At 43.0% G+C, this 20,313-nt stretch overlaps 1 protein-coding gene across 1 annotated transcript; it reads left to right on the forward strand.

Moving 5' to 3' along the window:
• Positions 1 to 212: 212 nt before the first annotated feature.
• LOC115142118 (carcinoembryonic antigen-related cell adhesion molecule 5-like) lies at positions 213 to 14,034 on the forward strand. Its single transcript, XM_065027184.1, has 9 exons — positions 213 to 508; positions 1,496 to 1,777; positions 2,033 to 2,308; positions 2,489 to 2,764; positions 3,166 to 3,417; positions 3,575 to 3,850; positions 4,251 to 4,502; positions 4,781 to 5,032; positions 13,206 to 14,034. Exons 1-9 carry the CDS (start codon positions 238 to 240, stop codon positions 13,283 to 13,285), a joined length of 2,217 nt encoding a protein of 738 aa, XP_064883256.1. The 5' UTR covers positions 213 to 237; the 3' UTR covers positions 13,286 to 14,034.
• The last annotated feature ends 6,279 nt before the right edge of the window (positions 14,035 to 20,313 follow it).

Below are 20,313 nucleotides of genomic sequence, written 5' to 3' on the forward strand. Positions count from 1 at the left end.
TTAGAAATAGATAGTAGGTCATGTTGTAAATTGTGGGTTCAAATTGAAGGCACAATTTTGAAACAAAAGCTTGTATTTCTGTTAAAGTGCCATAGTCCGAAGATTTGATTCATCTCAATTAGAATATTTTAAGGAATTTTAAAGAGTTCTGTACTGATTAATAATATCTGAAAACATGAACTAAACTCATCAATCCATCCTCTTCTAGATGTCTCTGACCAGGTGGTGGTTCCCTCGATGAACCCCTTAGCTGTGGGCAGTAATGTCACCCTGAACCTAGTTCCTCAAAGCCCCATCAACATAGGGACCTGGTCATATGAAACTACAACCATCGTACTTTTCTATCCTGGTGGCAGTAGTGTGAGTACAAGTTATCGAGGCAGAGTCTCATTCAACCGTTCCTCCTCAGAGCTGTCCATAAGCTCTCTCCAACTCAACGACTCAGGTCTATATACCGTGCAGGGAATGGAGCCAGTCCTGTATGCTGTGGTGAACTTGTCTGTCCAGGGTAAGGAACTGACCTCTGCCTGTCTGTTTATCTTTCTACGGTGATAAACTCTCACTCACTGGCGCACACAGTCAGTTGCTCGCACACATGCTAACCTGCACACTTACTTACCCATTCACAGACCTTCTTCAAACATGCTCACCTGCACACTTACTTACCCAATCACAGACCTTCTTCAAACATGCTAACCTGCACACTTACTTACCCAATCACAGACCTTCTTCAAACATGCTCACCTGCACACTTACTTACCCAATCACAGTCCTTCTTCAAACATGCTCACCTGCACACTTACTTACCCAATCACAGACCTTCTTCAAACATGCTCACCTGCACACTTACTTACCCAATCACAGACCTTCTTCAAACATGCTCACCTGCACACTTACTTACCCAATCACAGACCTTCTTCAAACATGCTCACCTGCACACTTACTTACCCAATCACAGACCTTCTTCAAACATGCTCACCTGCACACTTACTTACCCAATCACAGACCTTCTTCAAACATGCTCACCTGCACACTTACTTACCCAATCACAGACCTTCTTCAAACATGCATGCACATACATTCTCTATCAGGGATTCATCTCTGTCACAATAATAAAAGGCAAAGTCATTTTCCTGACCTCCAAATCTAACACTTAAATATGTCAATGTTTTCTGAACCTATAGTGAATTTGGCCTTTGTAATACCTTATTAAACAGATCACAGAGTTTGAGCAAACTGTTCTTTTCAATTTCAGATAAGACAACCATAATATTTTGAATGTGTTCAAAGAAACTAAGGGCTCTACAGGGCTCAATCCTGAGACCTGGTCTCTATGATAAGTAAACAAAATAGCATATTTAGATTGATTTCCAAAGCAAGTTTTACCATATGAAACGAATATCAACTACATGGTTGTAATTCAGTAAGACACAAAAAAAACTTTCTTGAAACACATCCACCTTATCTTGACTGCCATCGACTCTCTCACCCACAGAGCCCATTTCAAACGTGACTCTAAGGGCCAACGCCACTGATCTAGTGGAATTGAACGACACTGCCATGTTCACCTGCTCTGTCTCCTCTGGCACCTCCCTCTCCTACCGCTGGCTGAATGGCAGCTCAAAGGTCACAGCTAGTGACAGAGTTCGGCTTGGTGGTGGGACCAGCACTCTCATCATAATCAGTGTGACACGATACGATGAAGGGCCGTTCAGATGTGAGGTCATTAACGGAATCAGCAACGGCACCAGCCAGCCCATTGGCCTCAATGTTAGATGTGAGTATCAGAGTATGCAGTATACTGTACATGAATCATACACAACATACATGGATTGTACCTTATCATTGAGAGCCAGCCTTCCATGCAATGATGTAATATGCCTATTTTCATCCCAAACCATTCCTCTGTGTACACATGATCCAGATCATTATTTGGAGAGATCATTAGTGGACTGTGTTCAGTAGAGCAGGACAGAAACATATTCTAGGTAATGTTTACCCAACACTTCATTGTTATTTGTTCCTCCCATAGATGGCCCAAGTAACCTCACCATGATGGTAGTTCCTGAGATGACCATAGGACATACAGACTACAAGACGGGCTCTGACATCACTCTGTCCTGCTCCACTCAGTCCAAACCCGCTGAGTCCTACAAGTGGAGGTTTAATGGGATGTTCCTCAATGAGCAAAGCCCACAGCTCAGTCTGCAGAACATCAGGGAGAACCAAACAGGAAGTTACGCCTGCTTAGCCCACAACAATGTCACACTCCAAGTCGCCTCCATGACCACAATGATAAAGATCGTGGGTGAGGCAACATTCATCGTTACGAAATGTCATATAGTTGGTAGTGAATATTTGATTATTGATGGGTACAATTGGTGGCTGACTAAATACTTTTTTGCCCCACTGTGTAATGTTTTTTTTTTTACCACCAATCAAGTGGAGTACAGTATGACAAATGACTCCTCCTCTTCTTTTACCATAGAGCCGATATCAGCGGTTTCGTTGAACCGTGATGGGAAGCCACCGATACTGGATCAGTCGTTCACTCTGCGGTGTGAGGTGACTGGACCTGTAAACTACATTATATGGCTGATGAACGGCCAGCTCATCTCCCTAAATAACAGAACATTCTTCTCTACGGACAACAACACAATGGTTATCAACCCAATCCAATTTTCTGACAATGGAGAATATCTCTGTGAGGCCTTTAATGCTGTTAGCAACCTGACCAGCATAGCATACAATCATGTGGTGAACTGTGAGTATTACAGGAGCTTGTAATCTTTATCTGATAAAACCAATTCAGTGGCCTTGTAGTTAGAGTTTCCATACTGAGATTATTGTATAAGGTTGGGAGTTTGATCCCTAGATGAGTCATACCAACGACTGTAAAAATGTGACCCAATGTGTCTTTACTTGGCAAGCAGCATTATGGAGATAGATTGGGGAGTAAGGGCCTATGATAGACTAGTGTCCAGTCCAGGGAATGTGCTTATACATCAAAGCCGCAACACGCAACAGAACAGGAGATAGGTTGCTGCTCCCATGAGCTGTTCTAACTTGCAAAAGACAAAGATTGTGGAAGGCTACTTACTCACTAATCATTGTCAAAAAAGTCAAACCATAAGATTAATCATACTGTCTTGTGTTTATTAATAGTTGGACCAGAGAGACCTGCTATAACTAGTCCGGATATAGCAATGACAGGACACATCGTGACCTTCAAGTGCTCAGCTTCCTCTCAGCCTCCCAGCCAGTTCAGCTGGTTCTTCAATGGCTCCCAGGTGGCGACCGGCTCAGAGTATGAGATGGGCCCACTGACCTTAGCCTGTCATGGAGAGTACAACTGTGTGGCCTTCAACAACATCACTGTCAGAAACAGCACTGTCTCCAAGATGCTCACTGTCGTTGGTGAGTCAGTAATTGCTACTTAAAATCAAGGGGGAAACATGTCTTTACTTTGTGTTTGTTTGGTTTTAGAGTCAACATACGTGCTGTTGAACCTACAGTATAATAAGATGGAAGTTGAGATAAAAGTGCTGAAAAACCCTTTGATATGCTTCCACAGCACCTGTGACCATGACCATTGTGAAAGTCGTTGGAGCCCAGCCAATACTGAACGAGAGATTCTCTCTGACCTGTGGCACCGCTGGAACGGTTTACTCCATTCAGTGGATGAGGAACGGCTGGCCTCTGTATGCTGACAACAGAACAGACTTCTCTATGAACAACAATACACTGACATTCAACTCTGTCCAGCATTCTGACAATGGAGACTATCAGTGTTCTGCCTCCAACCCCTTCAGCAACATGACCAGCCCATACTACAAACTGATTGTCAACTGTGAGTAGGCATTAACAAGTTCAACTTTGACCCCATGGCCTGAGGTGGAATCTTTGAGAACTTCATTTATTAATATTGTAGTAAAGCCAACGTGATGGTTTGTATCCCACCTCTCATCTGACATATGTTGATGACGTTTGACCTTTTGGCAAATTACAAATGTTGGTTTTTAATTCAAATGTGTCAAACTCATTCCACAGAAGGCTGAGTGTCAGCTGGTTTTTCAATCCTCCCTTGATCTTGATTCTTGATGTAATAACATACTTTATTAGTAAGGAAATCCCCAAACATGGCTACCTAGGTCTTATTTGAATGGAAAAAACAAAAACCAGCAGACACTAGGAACTCCATGGAAGGAGTTTGACACCCCTGGTCTAACTGATTGTCTTTTGAATCATAGATGGACCGGAGATGCCAATAATAACAGGACCAGCATTAGGAGAAACAGGACACAGCGTGACCTTCAACTGCTCAGCTTCCTCTCAGCCTCTCAGCCAGTTCAGCTGGTTCTTCAATGGCTCCCAGGTGGCAACTGGCTCAAAGTATGATACTGGCCCACTGACTTTAGCCAGTCATGGGGAATACACCTGTGTGGCCTTCAACAACATCACTTGCAGAAACAGCACTGTCTCCAAGATGCTCACTGTCGTTGGTGAGTCAGTAATTGCTACTTAAAATCAAGGGGAAACATGTGTTGGTTTTTAATTCAAATGTGTCAAACTCATTCCACAGAAGGTTGAGTGTCTTCATGTTTTTTGATCCTCCCTTCGAACTTGCTTGATGTATAAATGCCTTTTATTATTTAGGAATTCCCCTAATCTGGCTGTCTAGGTCTTATTAGAATGGAAAAATCAAAAACCAGCAGACACTTGGAACTCCATGGAAGGAGTTTGACACCCCTGGTCTAACTGATTGTCTTTTGAATCATAGATGGACCGGAGATGCCAATAATAACAGGACCAGCATTAGGAGGAACAGGACACGGTGTGACCTTCAACTGCTCAGCCTCCTCTCAGCCTCTTAGCCAGTTCAGCTGGTTCTTCAATGGCTTCCAGGTGGCAACTGCCTCAGAGTATGATACTGGCCCACTCACCTTAGCCAGTCAGGGGGAGTACACCTGTGTGGCCTTCAACAACGTTACTGGCATAAACAGCACTGCTTCAAAGATGCTCACTGTCGTTGGTAAATCAAACTACAGATTCTTTGCTTTGTTGTATTAATTTACTTTCTGATAATAATACAAATATCTCAATATACACTGAGTGCACCAAATATTAGGAACACCTTCCTAACATTGACCTTCCCTCATAACATCCTCAATTCGTCGGTGCTTGGTGTCTACAAGGTGTCGAAAGCATTCCACAGGAATGCTGGCCCATGTTGCACACCAGAGAAAAGTATTGTGTGTAGAGGTGCTGACTAACTGCGAATAAACTGTAAGCTATAAAAAGAAATAGTCGCACACTCTATTTATATATATATATGTAACAGTATAACTTTAGACCGTCCCCTCGCCCATACCCTGGCGCGAACCAGGGACCCTCTGCACACATCAACAACAGTCACCCATGAAGCATCGTTACCCATCCCTCCATAAAAGCCACGGCCCTTGCAGAGCAAGGGGAACTACTACTTCAAGGTCTCAGAGCAAGTGACGTCACCGATTGAAACGCTATTTAGCGCGCACCACCGCTAACTAAGCTAGCTGTTTCACATCCGTTACACTCACCCCCCTTTTGACCTCCTCCTTTTCCGCAGCAACCAGTGATCCGGGTCAACAGCATCAATGTAACAGTATAACTTTAGACCGTCCCCTCGCCCATACCCGGGCTCGAACCAGGGACCCTCAGCACACATTAACAACAGTCACCCACGAAGCATCATTACCCATCGCTCCACAAAAGCCGCGGCCCTTGCAGAGCAAGGGGAACCATAAATTGCGATGTCCGTACTGTGAGACACCTATGACAGAGCTACAGGGAGACAGGACGGACAGCTGATCGTCCTTGCAGTGGTAGACCACGTGTAACAACACCTGCACAGGATCGGTACATCTGAGCATCACACCTGGAGGACAGGTACAGGATGGCAACAACAACTGCCCGAGTTACACCAGGAACGCACAATCCCTCCATCAGTGCTCAGACTGTCCGCAATAAGCTGAGAGAGTCTGGACTGAGGGCTTGTAGGCCTGTTGTAAGGCAGGTGCTCACCAGACATTTGACCAACCAAGATGGCATAGCAGTTCAGACGTCTTTTGTCCTCGTCTTGTCGTGTCCTGTATATATATATATTTACAACTTTTTTTCACGTACATTTTATTTTTATTTTCCATCAACTCATCTTCAAAACACTCTCCTGCAACCCGCCTCACCAATTTATATTTATAAAAAAGTATTATTTACCTCAAATCTGTAATCCTCCAAGAAGCTAGCCAGAAACTCCAAGAAGCTAGCCAGAAACTCCAAGAAGCTTGCCAGAAACTAGCCAGAAGCTAGCCAGGAGCTAGCCAGAAGCTAGCCCAGAAGCTAATCCAGAAGCTAATCAGAAGCTAGTTCAGAAGCTAGCTTCTTTACTGGCAAATCGTTAGTATTCAGCTAACTACGGTTTGTGGTCATCAGCTATCCTTTAGCTCGAAAATCTATCGCCAGTTTTGTACGGCGCAGCGCGGCTCGGAACGGAACATACCGGACCAAGTTTTCTCTCCATGTCCCTGGATTTCAACTGCTCTCTGGACATTCATACCCGGATCTCACAGCTAGCTAGCTGCTATCCGTGTGACTATCGGCTTTCGTCGATTCCGGAGCAAACATCAATTATTCCGGAGCTAGCCAGCTCCGTCAATCACTCCTGAGTTCCATCAATCACTCCTGGGCTGCAGTCACCTATCCGGACCCGTTTTACTGCCTACGCGGAGCCCCACCGGGCCTTCACAACTGGACTGCCGACGTTATCTACCCGAAGGAGATCCGGCTGGCTCCTCCGTCGCGGCGTTACCTGAACGCCCATCTGCGGCCTGCTAACCGTTAGCTGTCTTACCGGCTGCTATCGGAATAGACAATCGGACAATTTATTTATTTTTATTATTATTATTATGTTTTCTTCTTGGGCCTCTATAACTATATCTATTGTTTTTATTTTTGTTGTTGTTGTGTGATTTGGATTAATCCCCTCTACCACACGGAACCCCACCAATCTACTGACGGAACGCAAGAGGTGGCTAACAAACAGACCTCCATCCTATGCTAGCTTGCTACCGATGGCCTGGCTAGCTGTCTAAATCGCCGTGACCCCCAACCAACCTCTCCACTCACTGGACCCTTTTGATCACTCGACTAAGCATGCCTCTCCTTAATGTCAATATGTCTTGTCCATTGCTGTTCTGGTAATGTTTATTGGCTTATTTCACTGTAGAGCCTCTAGTCCTGCTCACTATACCTTATCCAACCTATTAGTTACACCACCCACACATGCAATGACATCTCCTGGTTTCAATGATGTTTCTAGAGACAATATCTCTCTCTTCATCACTCAATACCTAGGTTTACCTCCACTGTATTCACATCCTACCATACCTTTGTCTGTACATTATACCTTGATGGTATTTTATCGCCCCCAGAAACCTCCTTTTACTCTCTGTTCCAGACGTTCTAGACGACCAATTCTTATTGCTTTTAGCCGCACCCTTATTCTACTCCTCCTATGTTCCTCTGGCGATGTAGAGGTGAATCCAGGCCCTGTAGTGCCTAGCTCCACTCCTATTCCCCAGGCGCTCTCTTTTGACGACTTCTGTAACCGTAATAGCCTTGGTTTCATGCATGTTAACATTAGAAGCCTCCTCCCTAAGTTTGTTCTATTCACTGCTTTAGCACACTCTGCCAACCCGGATGTTCTAGCTGTGTCTGAATCCTGGCTTAGGAAGACCACCAAAAATTCAGAAATGTTAATTCCAAACTACAACATTTTCAGACAAGATAGAACTGCCAAAGGGGGCGGTGTTGCAATCTACTGCAAAGATAGCCTGCAGAGTTCTGTCCTAGTATCCAGGTCTGTACCCAAACAATTTGAACTTCTACTTTTAAAAATCCACCTCTCTAAAAACAAGTCTCTCACCGTTGCCCCCTGCTATAGACCACCCTCTGCCCCCAGCTGTGCTCTGGACACCATATGTGAACTGATTGCCCCCCATCTATTTTCAGAGCTCGTGCTGCTAGGCGACCTAAACTGGAACATGCTTAACACCCCAGCCATCCTACAATCTAAACTTGATGCCCTCAATCTCACACAAATTATCAATGAACCTACCAGGTACCTCCACAAAGCCTTAAACACGGGCACCCTCATAGATATCATCCTAACCAACTTCCCCTCTAAATACACCTCTGCTGTCTTCAACCAAGATCTCAGTGATCACTGCCTCATTGCCTGCATCCGTAATGGGTCAGCGGTCAAACGACCCCCACTCATCACTGTAAAACGCTCCCTGAAACACTTCAGCGAGCAGGCCTTTCTATTCGACCTGGCCGGGGTGTCCTGGAAGGATATTGATCTCATCCCGTCAGTAGAGGATGCCTGGATATTTTTTTTAAATGCCTTCCTAACCATCTTAAATAAACATGCCCCATTCAAGAAATGTAGAACCAGGAACAGATATAGCCCTTGATTCTCCCCAGACCTGACTAACCAACACAAAAACATCCTATGGCGTTCTGCATTAGCATCGAACAGCCCCCGTGATATGCAGCTGTTCAGGGAAGCTAGAAACCGTTATACACAGGCAGTTAGAAAAGCCAAGGCTAGCTTTTTCAAGCAGAAATTTGCTTCCTGCAACACTAACTCAAAAAAGTTCTGGGACACTGTAAAGTCCATGGAGAATAATGGAGCTGCCCACTGCACTGAAGATAGGAAACACTGTCACCACTGATAAATCCACCATAATTGAGAATTTCAATAAGCATTTTTCTACGGCTGGCCATGCTTTCCACCCGGCTACTCCTACCCCGGTCAACAGCACTGCACCCCCAACAGCAACTCGCCCAAGCCTTCCCCATTTCTCCTTCTCCCAAATCCATTCAGCTGATGTTCTGAAAGAGCTGCAAAATCTGGACCCCTACAAATCAGCCGGGCTAGACAATCTGGACCCTTTCTATCTAAAATGATCTGCCGAAATTGTTGCCACCCCTATTACTAGCCTGTTCAACCTCTCTTTCGTGTCGTCTGAGATTCCCAAAGATTGGAAAGCAGCTGCGGTCATCCCCCTCTTCAAAGGGGGGGACACTCTTGACCCAAACTGCTACAGACCTATATCTATCCTACTATGCCTTTCTAAGGTCTTCGAAAGCCAAGTCAACAAACAGATTACCGACCATTTCGAATCTCACCATACCTTCTCTGCTATGCAATCTGGTTTCAGAGCTGGTCATGGGTGCACCTCAGCCACGCTCAAGGTCCTAAACGATATCTTAACCGCCATCGATAAGAAACATTACTGTGCAGACGTATTCATTGATCTGGCCAAGGCTTTCGACTCTGTCAATCACCACATCCTCATCGGCAGACTCGACAGCCTTGGTTTCTCAAATGATTGCCTCGCCTGGTTCACCAACTACTTCTCTGATAGAGTTCAGTGTGTCAAATCGGAGGGTCTGCTGTCCGGACCTCTGGCAGTCTCTATGGGGGTGCCACAGGGTTCAATTCTTGGACTGACTCTCTTCTCTGTATACATCAATGAGGTCGCTCTTGCTGCTGGTGAGTCTCTGATCCACCTCTACGCAGACGACACCATTTTGTATACTTCCGGCCCTTCTTTGGACACTGTGTTAACAACCCTCCAGGCAAGCTTCAATGCCATACAACTCTCCTTCCGTGGCCTCCAATTGCTCTTAAATACAAGTAAAACTAAATGCATGCTCTTCAACCGATCGCTACCTGCACCTACCCGCCTGTCCAACATCACTACTGGATGGCTCTGACTTAGAATACGTGGACAACTACAAATACTTAGGTGTCTGGTTAGACTGTAAACGCTCCTTCTAGACCCATATCAAACATCTCCAATCCAAAGTTACAGTGCCTTGCGAAAGTATTTGGCCCCCTTGAACTTTGCGACCTTTTGCCACATTTCAGGCTTCAAACATAAAGATATAAAACTGTATTTTTCTGTGAAGAATCAACAACAAGTGGGACACAATCATGAAGTGGAACGACATTTATTGGATATTTCAAAGTTTTTTAACAAATCAAAAACTGAAAAATTGGGCGTGCAATATTATTCAGCCCCCTTACGTTAATACTTTGTAGTGCCACCTTTTGCTGCGATTACAGCTGTAAGTCGCTTGGGGTATGTCTCTATCAGTTTTGCACATCGAGAGACTGAAATGTTTTCCCATTCCTCCTTGCAAAACAGCTCGAGCTCAGTGAGGTTGGATGGAGAGCATTTGTGAACAGCAGTTTTCAGTTCTTTCCACAGATTCTCGATTGGATTCAGGTCTGGACTTTGACTTGGCCATTCTAACACCTGGATATGTTTATTTTTGAACCATTCCATTGTAGATTTTGCTTTATGTTTTGGATCATTGTCTTGTTGGAAGACAAATCTCTGTCCCAGTCTCAGGTCTTTTGCAGACTCCATCAGGTTTTCTTCCAGAATGGTCCTGTATATGGCTCCATCCATCTTCCCATCAATTTTAACCATATTCCCTGTCCCTGCTGAAGAAAAGCAGGCCCAAACCATGATGCTGCCACCACCATGTTTGACAGTGGGGATGGTGTGTTCAGGGTGATGAGCTGTGTTGCTTTTACGCCAAACATAACGTTTTGCATTGTTGCCAAAAAGTTCAATTTTGGTTTCATCTGACCAGAGCACCTTCTTCCACATGTTTGGTGTGTCTCCCAGGTGGCTTGTGGCAAACTTTAAACAACACTTTTTATGGATATCTTTAAGAAATGGCTTTCTTCTTGCCACTCTTCCATAAAGGCCAGATTTGTGCAATATACGACTGATTGTTGTCCTATGGACAGAGTCTCCCACCTCAGCTGTAGATCTCTGCAGTTCATCCAGAGTGATCATGGGCCTCTTGGCTGCATCTCTGATCAGTCTTCTCCTTGTATGAGCTGAAAGTTTAGAGGGACGGCCAGGTCTTGGTAGATTTGCAGTGGTCTGATACTCCTTCCATTTCAATATTATCGCTTGCACAGTGCTCCTTGAGATGTTTAAAGCTTGGGAAATCTTTTTGTATCCAAATCCGGCTTTAAACTTCTTCACAACAGTATCCCGGACCTGCCTGGTGTGTTCCTTGTTCTTCATGATGCTCTCTGCGCTTTTAACGGACCTCTGAGACTATCACAGTGCAGGTGCATTTATACGGAGACTTGATTACACACAGGTGGATTGTATTTATCATCATTAGTCATTTAGGTCAACATTGGATCATTCAGAGATCCTCACTGAGAGATTTGCTGCACTGAAAGTAAAGGGGCTGAATAATTTTGCACGCCCAATTTTTCAGTTTTTGATTTGTTAAAAAAGTTTGAAATATCCAATAAATGTCGTTCCACTTCATGATTGTGTCCCACTTGTTGTTGATTCTTCACAAAAAAATACAGTTTTATATCTTTATGTTTGAAGCCTGAAATGTGGCAAAAGGTCGCAAAGTTCAAGGGGGCCGAATACTTTCGCAAGGCACTGTAAATCTAGAATTTGCTTCCTATTTCGCAACAAAGCATCCTTCACTCATGCTGCCAAACATACCCTTGTAAAATTGACCATCCTACCAATCCTCGACTTTGGCGATGTCATTTACAAAATAGCCTCCAATACCCTACTCAACAAATTGGATGCAGTCTATCACAGTGCAATCCGTTTTGTCACCAAAGCCCCATATACTACCCACCATTGCGACCTGTACGCTCTCGTTGGCTGGCCCTCGCTTCATACTCGTCGCCAAACCCACTGGCTCCATGTCATCTACAAGACCCTGCTAGGTAAAGTCCCCCCTTATCTCAGCTCGCTGGTCACCATAGCATCTCCCACTTGTAGCACACGCTCCAGCAGGTATATCTCTCTAGTCACCCCCAAAACCAATTCTTTCTTTGGCCGCCTCTCCTTCCAGTTCTCTACTGCCAATGACTGGAACAAACTACAAAAATCTCTGATACTGGAAACACTTATCTCCCTCACTAGCTTTAAGCACCAACTGTCAGAGCAGCTCACAGATTACTGCACCTGTACATAGCCCACCTATAATTTAGCCCAAACAACTACCTATTTCCCAACTGTATTTAATTAATTTATTTATTTTGCTCCTTTGCACCCCATTATTTTTATTTCTACTTTGCACATTCTTCCATTGCAAAACTACCATTCCAGTGTTTTACTTGCTATATTGTATTTACTTTGCCACCATGGCCTTTTTTGCCTTTACCTCCCTTCTCACCTCATTTGCTCACATTGTATATAGACTTGTTTATACTGTATTATTGACTGTATGTTTGTTTTACTCCATGTGTAACTCTGTGTCGTTGTATCTGTCGAACTGCTTTGCTTTATCTTGGCCAGGTCGCAATTGTAAATGAGAACTCGTTCTCAACTTGCCTACCTGGTTAAATAAAGGTAAAATAAAATAAATAAAAATCACTGGCAACAACGTTGCCTATGGCAAACTCTTTTTTTTGCCCATGTAACGGATGTGAAACGGCTAGCTAGTCAGCGGTGGTGCGCGCTAAATAGCGTTTCAATCGGTGATGTCACTTGCTCTGAGACCTTGAAGTAGTGGTTCCCCTTGCTCTGCAAGGGCCACGGCTTTTGTAAAGCGATGGGTAACGATACTTCGAGGGTGACTGTTGTTGATGTGTGCAGAGGGTCCCTGGTTCGCGCCCGGGTATGGGCGAGGGGACGGTCTAAAGTTACACTGTTACACCCATAGGGCACACAAAATTACAACAACCAATCACTGCCCGCGACTGGTCCTTTGATGGCCGTAGGCGTCTCCTTGAAAAATGCAGGGATTTACACCTGTGTGGCCAATAACTCTCTAACTAACATCTCAATGTCCAAGACCATTAGTCTGGATGTCACTGGTAAGTGGGTGCGTTGTTGTAGTACGACCTAGGTGGGATATAATGAGTAATTAAATGTCACAAAGTTGTTTTTATTATGTTGAATTTAATTTGGTTCTAGTTTGCGTAGGTGTTTATGCAAGGATCATTTTCATGCATTATGGAAATGCAATACAGACATTGTCTGAACTGGGAGGTACAGGCAGGAATCAAGAAGATATTTTTGAATGTCCTCACTCACTTATTCTATTTGTTCTCCCCTGCCTCCCCTCCTCTCCTATTCTTCTTTCTCTCTCAGGCCACTCACCTGCCCCTCCATTCCAGTCCAGAGTTGGTCTGATGCTGACGGCCCTGCTAGCCCTCTCTCTCTGCCTCTGATCAACCACTGAGACCACCACAGTAAGCACACTGCATGTCTGTCTGCTGGCTGGGAGCCAATCACTCCCTTCCCTCTACCCTCACTGACTATCCCTTGCTGATCTGGAAAAGGGCTGGATAGAAATAAGTAGTATTGTCAATATTGTAATTGCCTCATCTCACCACCATAGGGCTGGGTTTAGCGTGCTTAGCTCCTTAGCTCTTTTCCAATGCTTTTAGAATGTGAGGAGAGTCAACAAGAGGTCAGATGAGAGGGGCCTATCCCCTTAGAATAGAACCCACCTCTACAATGTGTTTTATGTCAATCATCTCTATAAACTGATATTTTCTTTTTTAAAACTAAAGTCTTGAAAACTGGTCTTCAACAAGTTAATTGAAGGCGCAAAGATTCGCTGCTCAGTTGTGCTGCCTATTTCTGATTGTAATTAAATGTTCTTAGATATTCACTGCCCTTGTGACTGTGACTGTTGCCCTGGAGTCCATTCACTGAGTCCCTTTCTGTGTTCTGTATTTGATCATGTATGTAAACTTTGTTATTTAAGTACAAATTCAGGTTTAATTAACTTGTAAATACCTTAAAGGTAAAACATTTCAATTGATAGTACAGTTAACTGGTGTTTATGTAAAATATGCCTTGTTTTTGCATAAGCTTGTAAATTCTCGGAGGAGAAGCAGGCTTGTGCTGTTGTCTTATGTTTATATTTCCTCTTCATTAATTATTGGCTTAAATAAAGTGTTGTCTTCTCACACCTGTCCTACTGAATGGTGCAATCTTGGGTGATTTCTTTATCGGCAAAATCGCTGTAAAGAAATGTGGATTTAATGAAGTAGCAACAGAGGGACTTGGAGTGACACAATACACGCAAAATAAAATATGAAATCTAATGATAAAATGCTAAAATAATACATTTGAAATCACTCCACATACACATAAAAAAAATGTATTACAAAAGAGTATAAATATATAATACATTTTTATTTTCAAAAAAAGTAATGGATCTTGAGCAAGCAATATGAGATTACAAAACATTGTTACAATGTTTATAAAGTAGTTATTAAAGGTCACAAAGTAAACTGCTGTATTAGTTTGAGTGCCATTCAGTTTCTGCCAACTATTTGACATCCAAAAACATTACTATCATGGGCTGTCAGAAACAGACTGACAAGCAGGCTAGGATTGTATCCACTTACTGGACAAATAGCACTGAGTTCCTAATCACTCACCTTTACAGTCACACAGTCTGTCATGGTGTCTGGGGGGGTTGATCTGGTCTCCAACTCTCCCTGGGTCCTACACTGTAGTGGCACTGACACCTGAACGTTGTACATCAGTTTCAGGAATCCCTTGGTAGAGAGGATGAGAGAGAGAGGTTGATCAGAATGGATATGTATAGTGCACTAGGACAGTATTCAGACCCCTTGACCTTTTCCACATTTTATTACATTACAGCCTTATTCTAAAATATATATATTTATTAAATTCCCTCATCAATCTACACAAAATACCCCACAATGACAAATCCATTAAAAAAACATTTTTTTTGCAAATGTATTAGAAATAAAAACTGACATATCATTCAGACCCTTTACTCAGTAATTTGTTGAAGCACCTTTGGCAGCGATTACAGCCTCGAGTCTTCATGGGTATGACACTACAAGCTTGGCAAACCTGTATTTGGGGAGATTCTCCCATTCTTCTTTGCAGATCCTCTCAAGCGCTGTCAGGTTGGATGGGGAGCGTCCCTGCACAGCTATTTTCAGGTCTCCAGAGATGTTCGATCGGGTTCAAGTCCAGGCTCTGGCTGGGCCACTCGAGGACATTCAGAAACTTGTCCCGAAGCCACTTCAGCATTATCTTAGCTGTGTGGAGGGTCATTGTCCTGTTGAAAGGTAAACCTTCACCCCAATCTAAGGTCCTGAGCACTCTGGGACAGGTATTCATCAAGGATCTCTCTGTACCTTTCTCCGTTCATCTTTCCCTTGATCCTGACTATTCTTCCAGTCCCTGCTGCTGAAAAACATCCGCAAAGCATGATGCTACCACCACCATACTTCACTGTAGGGATTGTGTCAGATTTCCTCCAGATGTGACACTTGGCAATCAGGCCAAATAATTAAATCTTGGTTTCATCACAGCAGATAACCTTGTTTCTCATGGTCTGAGAGTTCTTTAGGTGCCTTTTGGCTAACTCCTAGCAGGCTGTCATGTTCCTTTTACGGGGGAGTGGCATCCGTCCAGCCACTCTACCATAAAGGCCTGATTGGTGGAGTGCTGCAGAGATGGTTGTCCTTCTGGAAGGTTCTCCTATCTCCTCAGAGGAACTCTGGAGCTCTGTCAGAGTGACCATCGTGTTCTTGGTCACTTCCCTGACCATGGCCCTTCTCCACCCGATTGCTTAGTTTGGCTGGGCGGCCAGCTCTTGGAACAGTCTTGGTGGTTTCAAACTTCTTCAATTTAAGAATGATGGAGGCCTCTGTGTTCTTGGGGACCTTCAATGCTGCAGAGATATTTTTTGGTACCCTTATTCAGATCTGTTTTATATTTTACCTTTATTTAACCAGGTAGGCTAGTTGAGAACAAGTTCTCATTTGCAACTGCGACCTGGACTAGATAAAGCAAAGCAGTGTGAACAATAAACAAGCCAATAACACAAACATGTCAATGACACAGTAGATAAAAGAAAGTATATATGCAGTCTGTGCAAAAGGCATGAGGTGGTAGGCAATAAATAGGCCATAGGAGCGAATAGTTACAATTTAGCAGATTAACACTGGAGTGATAAATGAGCAGATGATGATGTGCAAGTAGAGATACTGGTATGCAAAAGAGCAGAAAAGTAAATAAAATAAAAACAGTATGGGATGAGGTAGGTAGATTGGGTGGGCTATGTACAGATGGACTATGTACAGCTGCAGTGATTGGTTAGCTGCTCCGATAGTTGATGTTTAAAGTTGGTGAGGGAAATAAAGGGAAATAAAGGGAAATAAAAGTCTCCAACTTCAGCAATTTTTGCAATTCGTTCCAGTCACTGGCAGCAGAGAACTGGAAGGAAAGGTGAGATATTGATAATTTTTGAGTGATTTTGTTGTCAGTACATTCAACTATGTAAAGAAAAAAGTATTTAATAAGAATATTTCATTCATTCAGATGTAGGATGTGTTATTTTAGTGCTCCCTTCATTAAATGAAACAGAATGTTCAATACTTTACCTTGCCCAGTGAATGCCAATACACAGAACAGCATTAGCATCTTTAATCTCATTGGCCACACCATCCTTGTGAATGTGCAATATAACCTCTGCAGCTTCTGCTGAATGAACAACTAAACTCTGCAGTTACTTCACCCCTTCATATGGATGTGTGTCTCAGTCTGAGATTAAATGGGCCATGTTGTATGAGACTTGTCCCCCTTTCTAAACCAACACCTGCCTTGTGGCTTTTTGTGTTATATACACCAAGAGTTTTGGAAAGAGTGGACATTTGCCAAAACAACACCTCATAGTGTTACTGATGAGTGAAGTCAGCCTGACAGGTAGATGAGGGCCCTTTATGATACTGATCTGTGATAGACACTATGGCAAAACACTCTTCTGCATTATGTTCAATAAATATACCTTCTTTGAGAGCAAACTAACAAATAACGTTCATTAAATAGAATGTTTACCTGAAGACTTGAAGGCCGCTTGAAACATTCAGCTAGACACTGTGATTGTGTCTCCTTGGCAAACATTAAGACAATGATCAAATGTTCCTCTAGCAAAATAATGAGGAAAATAAAGCGTCATTGATCTGATAGATCAATATTGTCACACCCTCACCATAGAGAGCCTTTTTATTCTCTATTTTGGTTAGGTCGGGGTGTGACTAGGGTGGGTGATCTAGTGTTTATTTCTATCTTGGCCTGGTATGGTTCCCAATATTTAGGCAGCCATTTCCCCACTGTGTTTTGTGGGATCTTGTTTTTGTGTAGTTCCCTGTGAGCACTGCATGAGTGTCACGTGTCGTGTGTTCTTTTTTTTTCTTTTTTTCGGTTCTCCTATAATAAAAAAAGATGTTGAACCGATATCACGTTGCGCTTTGGTCTGTCTCTCCACATGGTCGTGACAAATATGCTGCCCAGATCATCATTCAAGCGATTCGAGCAAACTAAAATGACTTTGTGTGAAAGGGTTAGAGAAGTTCTATTTGCAGTCAAATCTTACATTGACAATTACAGGAAATACACTTTCTTACACAGCATAACGGTTTGGTACTTGCTGGATTCCATTAATCAGTCATGAAATTGGGCTCCACACCACTACGCTGGATTGGCTGGATCATTCACACCCACATCGACAAAACCTCAAGACCGACTTAAAAACAGATATTTACACTTCAGGCATGTTTGAAGCTGTTAGGTGGAACTGATAAACAAATACTTCATGACAACTGACAAATCCAAATAACCAAACGAATTAGTGAGTCCAACATCTCATCACGGTACTGTTTGTCACTAGACAGCTCTCTTGTGGTTCTCTGCTCAGACATAACTCAATTCATACAGGTACACGGTATCTTGGATGTGCTCACAACATCACATGCACGTATAAAACTGTTTGGTCATCGCAATCCAACACATCGCTCCATTGTTGTGTTCCATGTGTACTCTTGCTGCACCCATTAGTTAGAGTACATTAATCAATCACACACACACACACACACACACTGGAACACACACTAGATGTTTTGACAAGCTACAGCTAAAGGTCAATTATTTTATTATCTTGGTTAAAAAAAAGTATTTGCAGAGCCATCATGCAGACACACTTCAGTGGTTGGAAGTTGCAAACAAAGAAGCAATGTCCATAAGCTTAAGGTTTCATTGGTTTTTAATGCATAGCATTTTGACATCACACATTCCTATTTTCCACAATCCAAGATTGTGTTGTTAACCATCGTCATAAGCAGTATATACAAACAGTCAAAGCTGCCTTTTAAAAGGAGTCTTGGGTCTCGTGGGGTGACTGCCTTTGAATAAAGAGTGCAAGAAAATAATAAGCTAGCTACAACACATGCATACACACTGACTACAGCGTCATACAGTATCATCCAAGTCAAACACCGACCAGTCTCTGCCCTACTATGCATATTTTGGTACAGCCAAAATACGACATATTCAGGGAATCTTCACATGTAACAACAAGCAACGGTGGTAAACAGATACTGGAAACAAGTAAATGCTTTAACAGTGGAGCCAAACAACGCCTTGTTTTATCGTCAACATAAATGGTCTGTGTCTAAACACATATGACACCATTAAAGGGACTTTAAATTATATTATTAGTAACCAATCAGATCACTAGGACTGTATATGTTTTCAAAGTGCAGAGAAAAAGACAGGAAATGTGGTAATTTGACAGAGGAAACAAAACAAACCTTTAGTATGGTAGCTTTTCAGATTCTCCTAACCTTTCTGTGGGGAAGCTCTTATAATGTATCTATCAGCCAGAGGAGAGAGATCCTGGCATATTATTCATCACATCCACCATACAGCATGAAACTAAAGAGAATGATAATCTCTCAAAGCAGCTCAATCAAATCAGTTGCTGATAAGCAGTCAAATCTGACTAGCAACACAGATGTTTGATCATATTAGTGCTTAGCGGTCCTCTACTCTTAGCGGTCCTCTACTCTTAGCGGTCTTCTACATTTTTTAACTAGGCAAGTCAGTAAAGAAATGCTTATTTACAATGACGGCCTAGGAACAGTGGATTAACTGCCTTGTTCAGGGTTAGAACGATAGATTTTTACCTTATCAGCTCGGCGATTTGATTCAGCAACCTTTCAGTTACTAGTGCAACGCTCTAACCACTAGGGTACCTGCCGCCCCATACATTATGGTCCAATAGAATGGAGTAGTGCAGTGGTTACCAACCCTGGTTCTAGAAAGCCTTTAGTGCAGGCTTTTCTTCCAGCCCACTCGTTGCTGTGGTTAGCAATGATAATTGAGTCCATAAAGTATGCAGTTCATAATTTAAGTTTGTGTTATCAAAAAGGTTAATGGTTGTAAAGGGGATTTTCGAGGTGAACAACAGGGAGAGCAGTCAATCATATTAATCTAAATAATTTCAGTTTATTACAAGAATTCACAGAGAATATCTCCAGAACAGAAGCCAAGAGGAATGTCTAACAAGCTTCTCTGAGAAAAGCACTTATATATTAATCCCACAGCAACGAGTGTTGAGTAAACACCAGCCCGAGAGGCTTGTAGGAATTCACAACATCAGCGGCTACAGAATCACAGTGTCAGAGATATTTATCAGTGTGTCCTCTGCAAGTCGGAATAGTAAAGTAAGTAGGATAGGATAAAGTAATCCTTCTCACCCCCCTTAAAAGATTTAGATGCACTATTGTAAAGTGGCTGTTCCACTGGATGTCTTAAGGTGAACGCACCAATTTGTAAGTCGCTCTGGATAAGAGCGTCTGCTAAATGACTTAAATGTAAATGTAAGTCAGCTTGTCTTTGATGAGTTGGACTATGGCCATGATGCCTCCACAGATCTGCTCTGCAGTGTGACCATGATTATTGGTGCCCACCCACAGCACCACAACCTGATGAGGCAGAGACACAAACATCAACTTGGTGGGCAGTTTCATTCATACCACTTAATTTAAAAGCATGTTCAATGATAGATACTGAAAGTGCTTTTTGGCCCAGGAAAATGCTTGGGACCATGGGTCTGTGCAGCCATTAGAGTTTAAATCTGAACAAGGAGTAGTGTATGATCAACTCTAATGTAATGTACTAACGTGTTGTCTGTGTGTATACATACATCTCCATTGCTCAATCTCAATCTCCAAAAGGCATTCTATGTTGCGTCACCTACTCAGCAAACTGGATGCAGTCTATCAGAGTAGCTTTGTAACCAAATCCCCTTATACCACCCACCACTGCAACATGTATGCTCTCGTCGGTTGGCCCTCGCTACATATTCATCGCCAGACCCACTGGCTCCAGGTCATCTATAAGTCTTTGCTAGGTAAAGCTC

This window comes from Oncorhynchus nerka, linkage group LG14 (genome assembly GCF_034236695.1).
Source record: "Oncorhynchus nerka isolate Pitt River linkage group LG14, Oner_Uvic_2.0, whole genome shotgun sequence".
Classification (NCBI taxonomy): Eukaryota; Metazoa; Chordata; class Actinopteri; order Salmoniformes; family Salmonidae; genus Oncorhynchus; species Oncorhynchus nerka.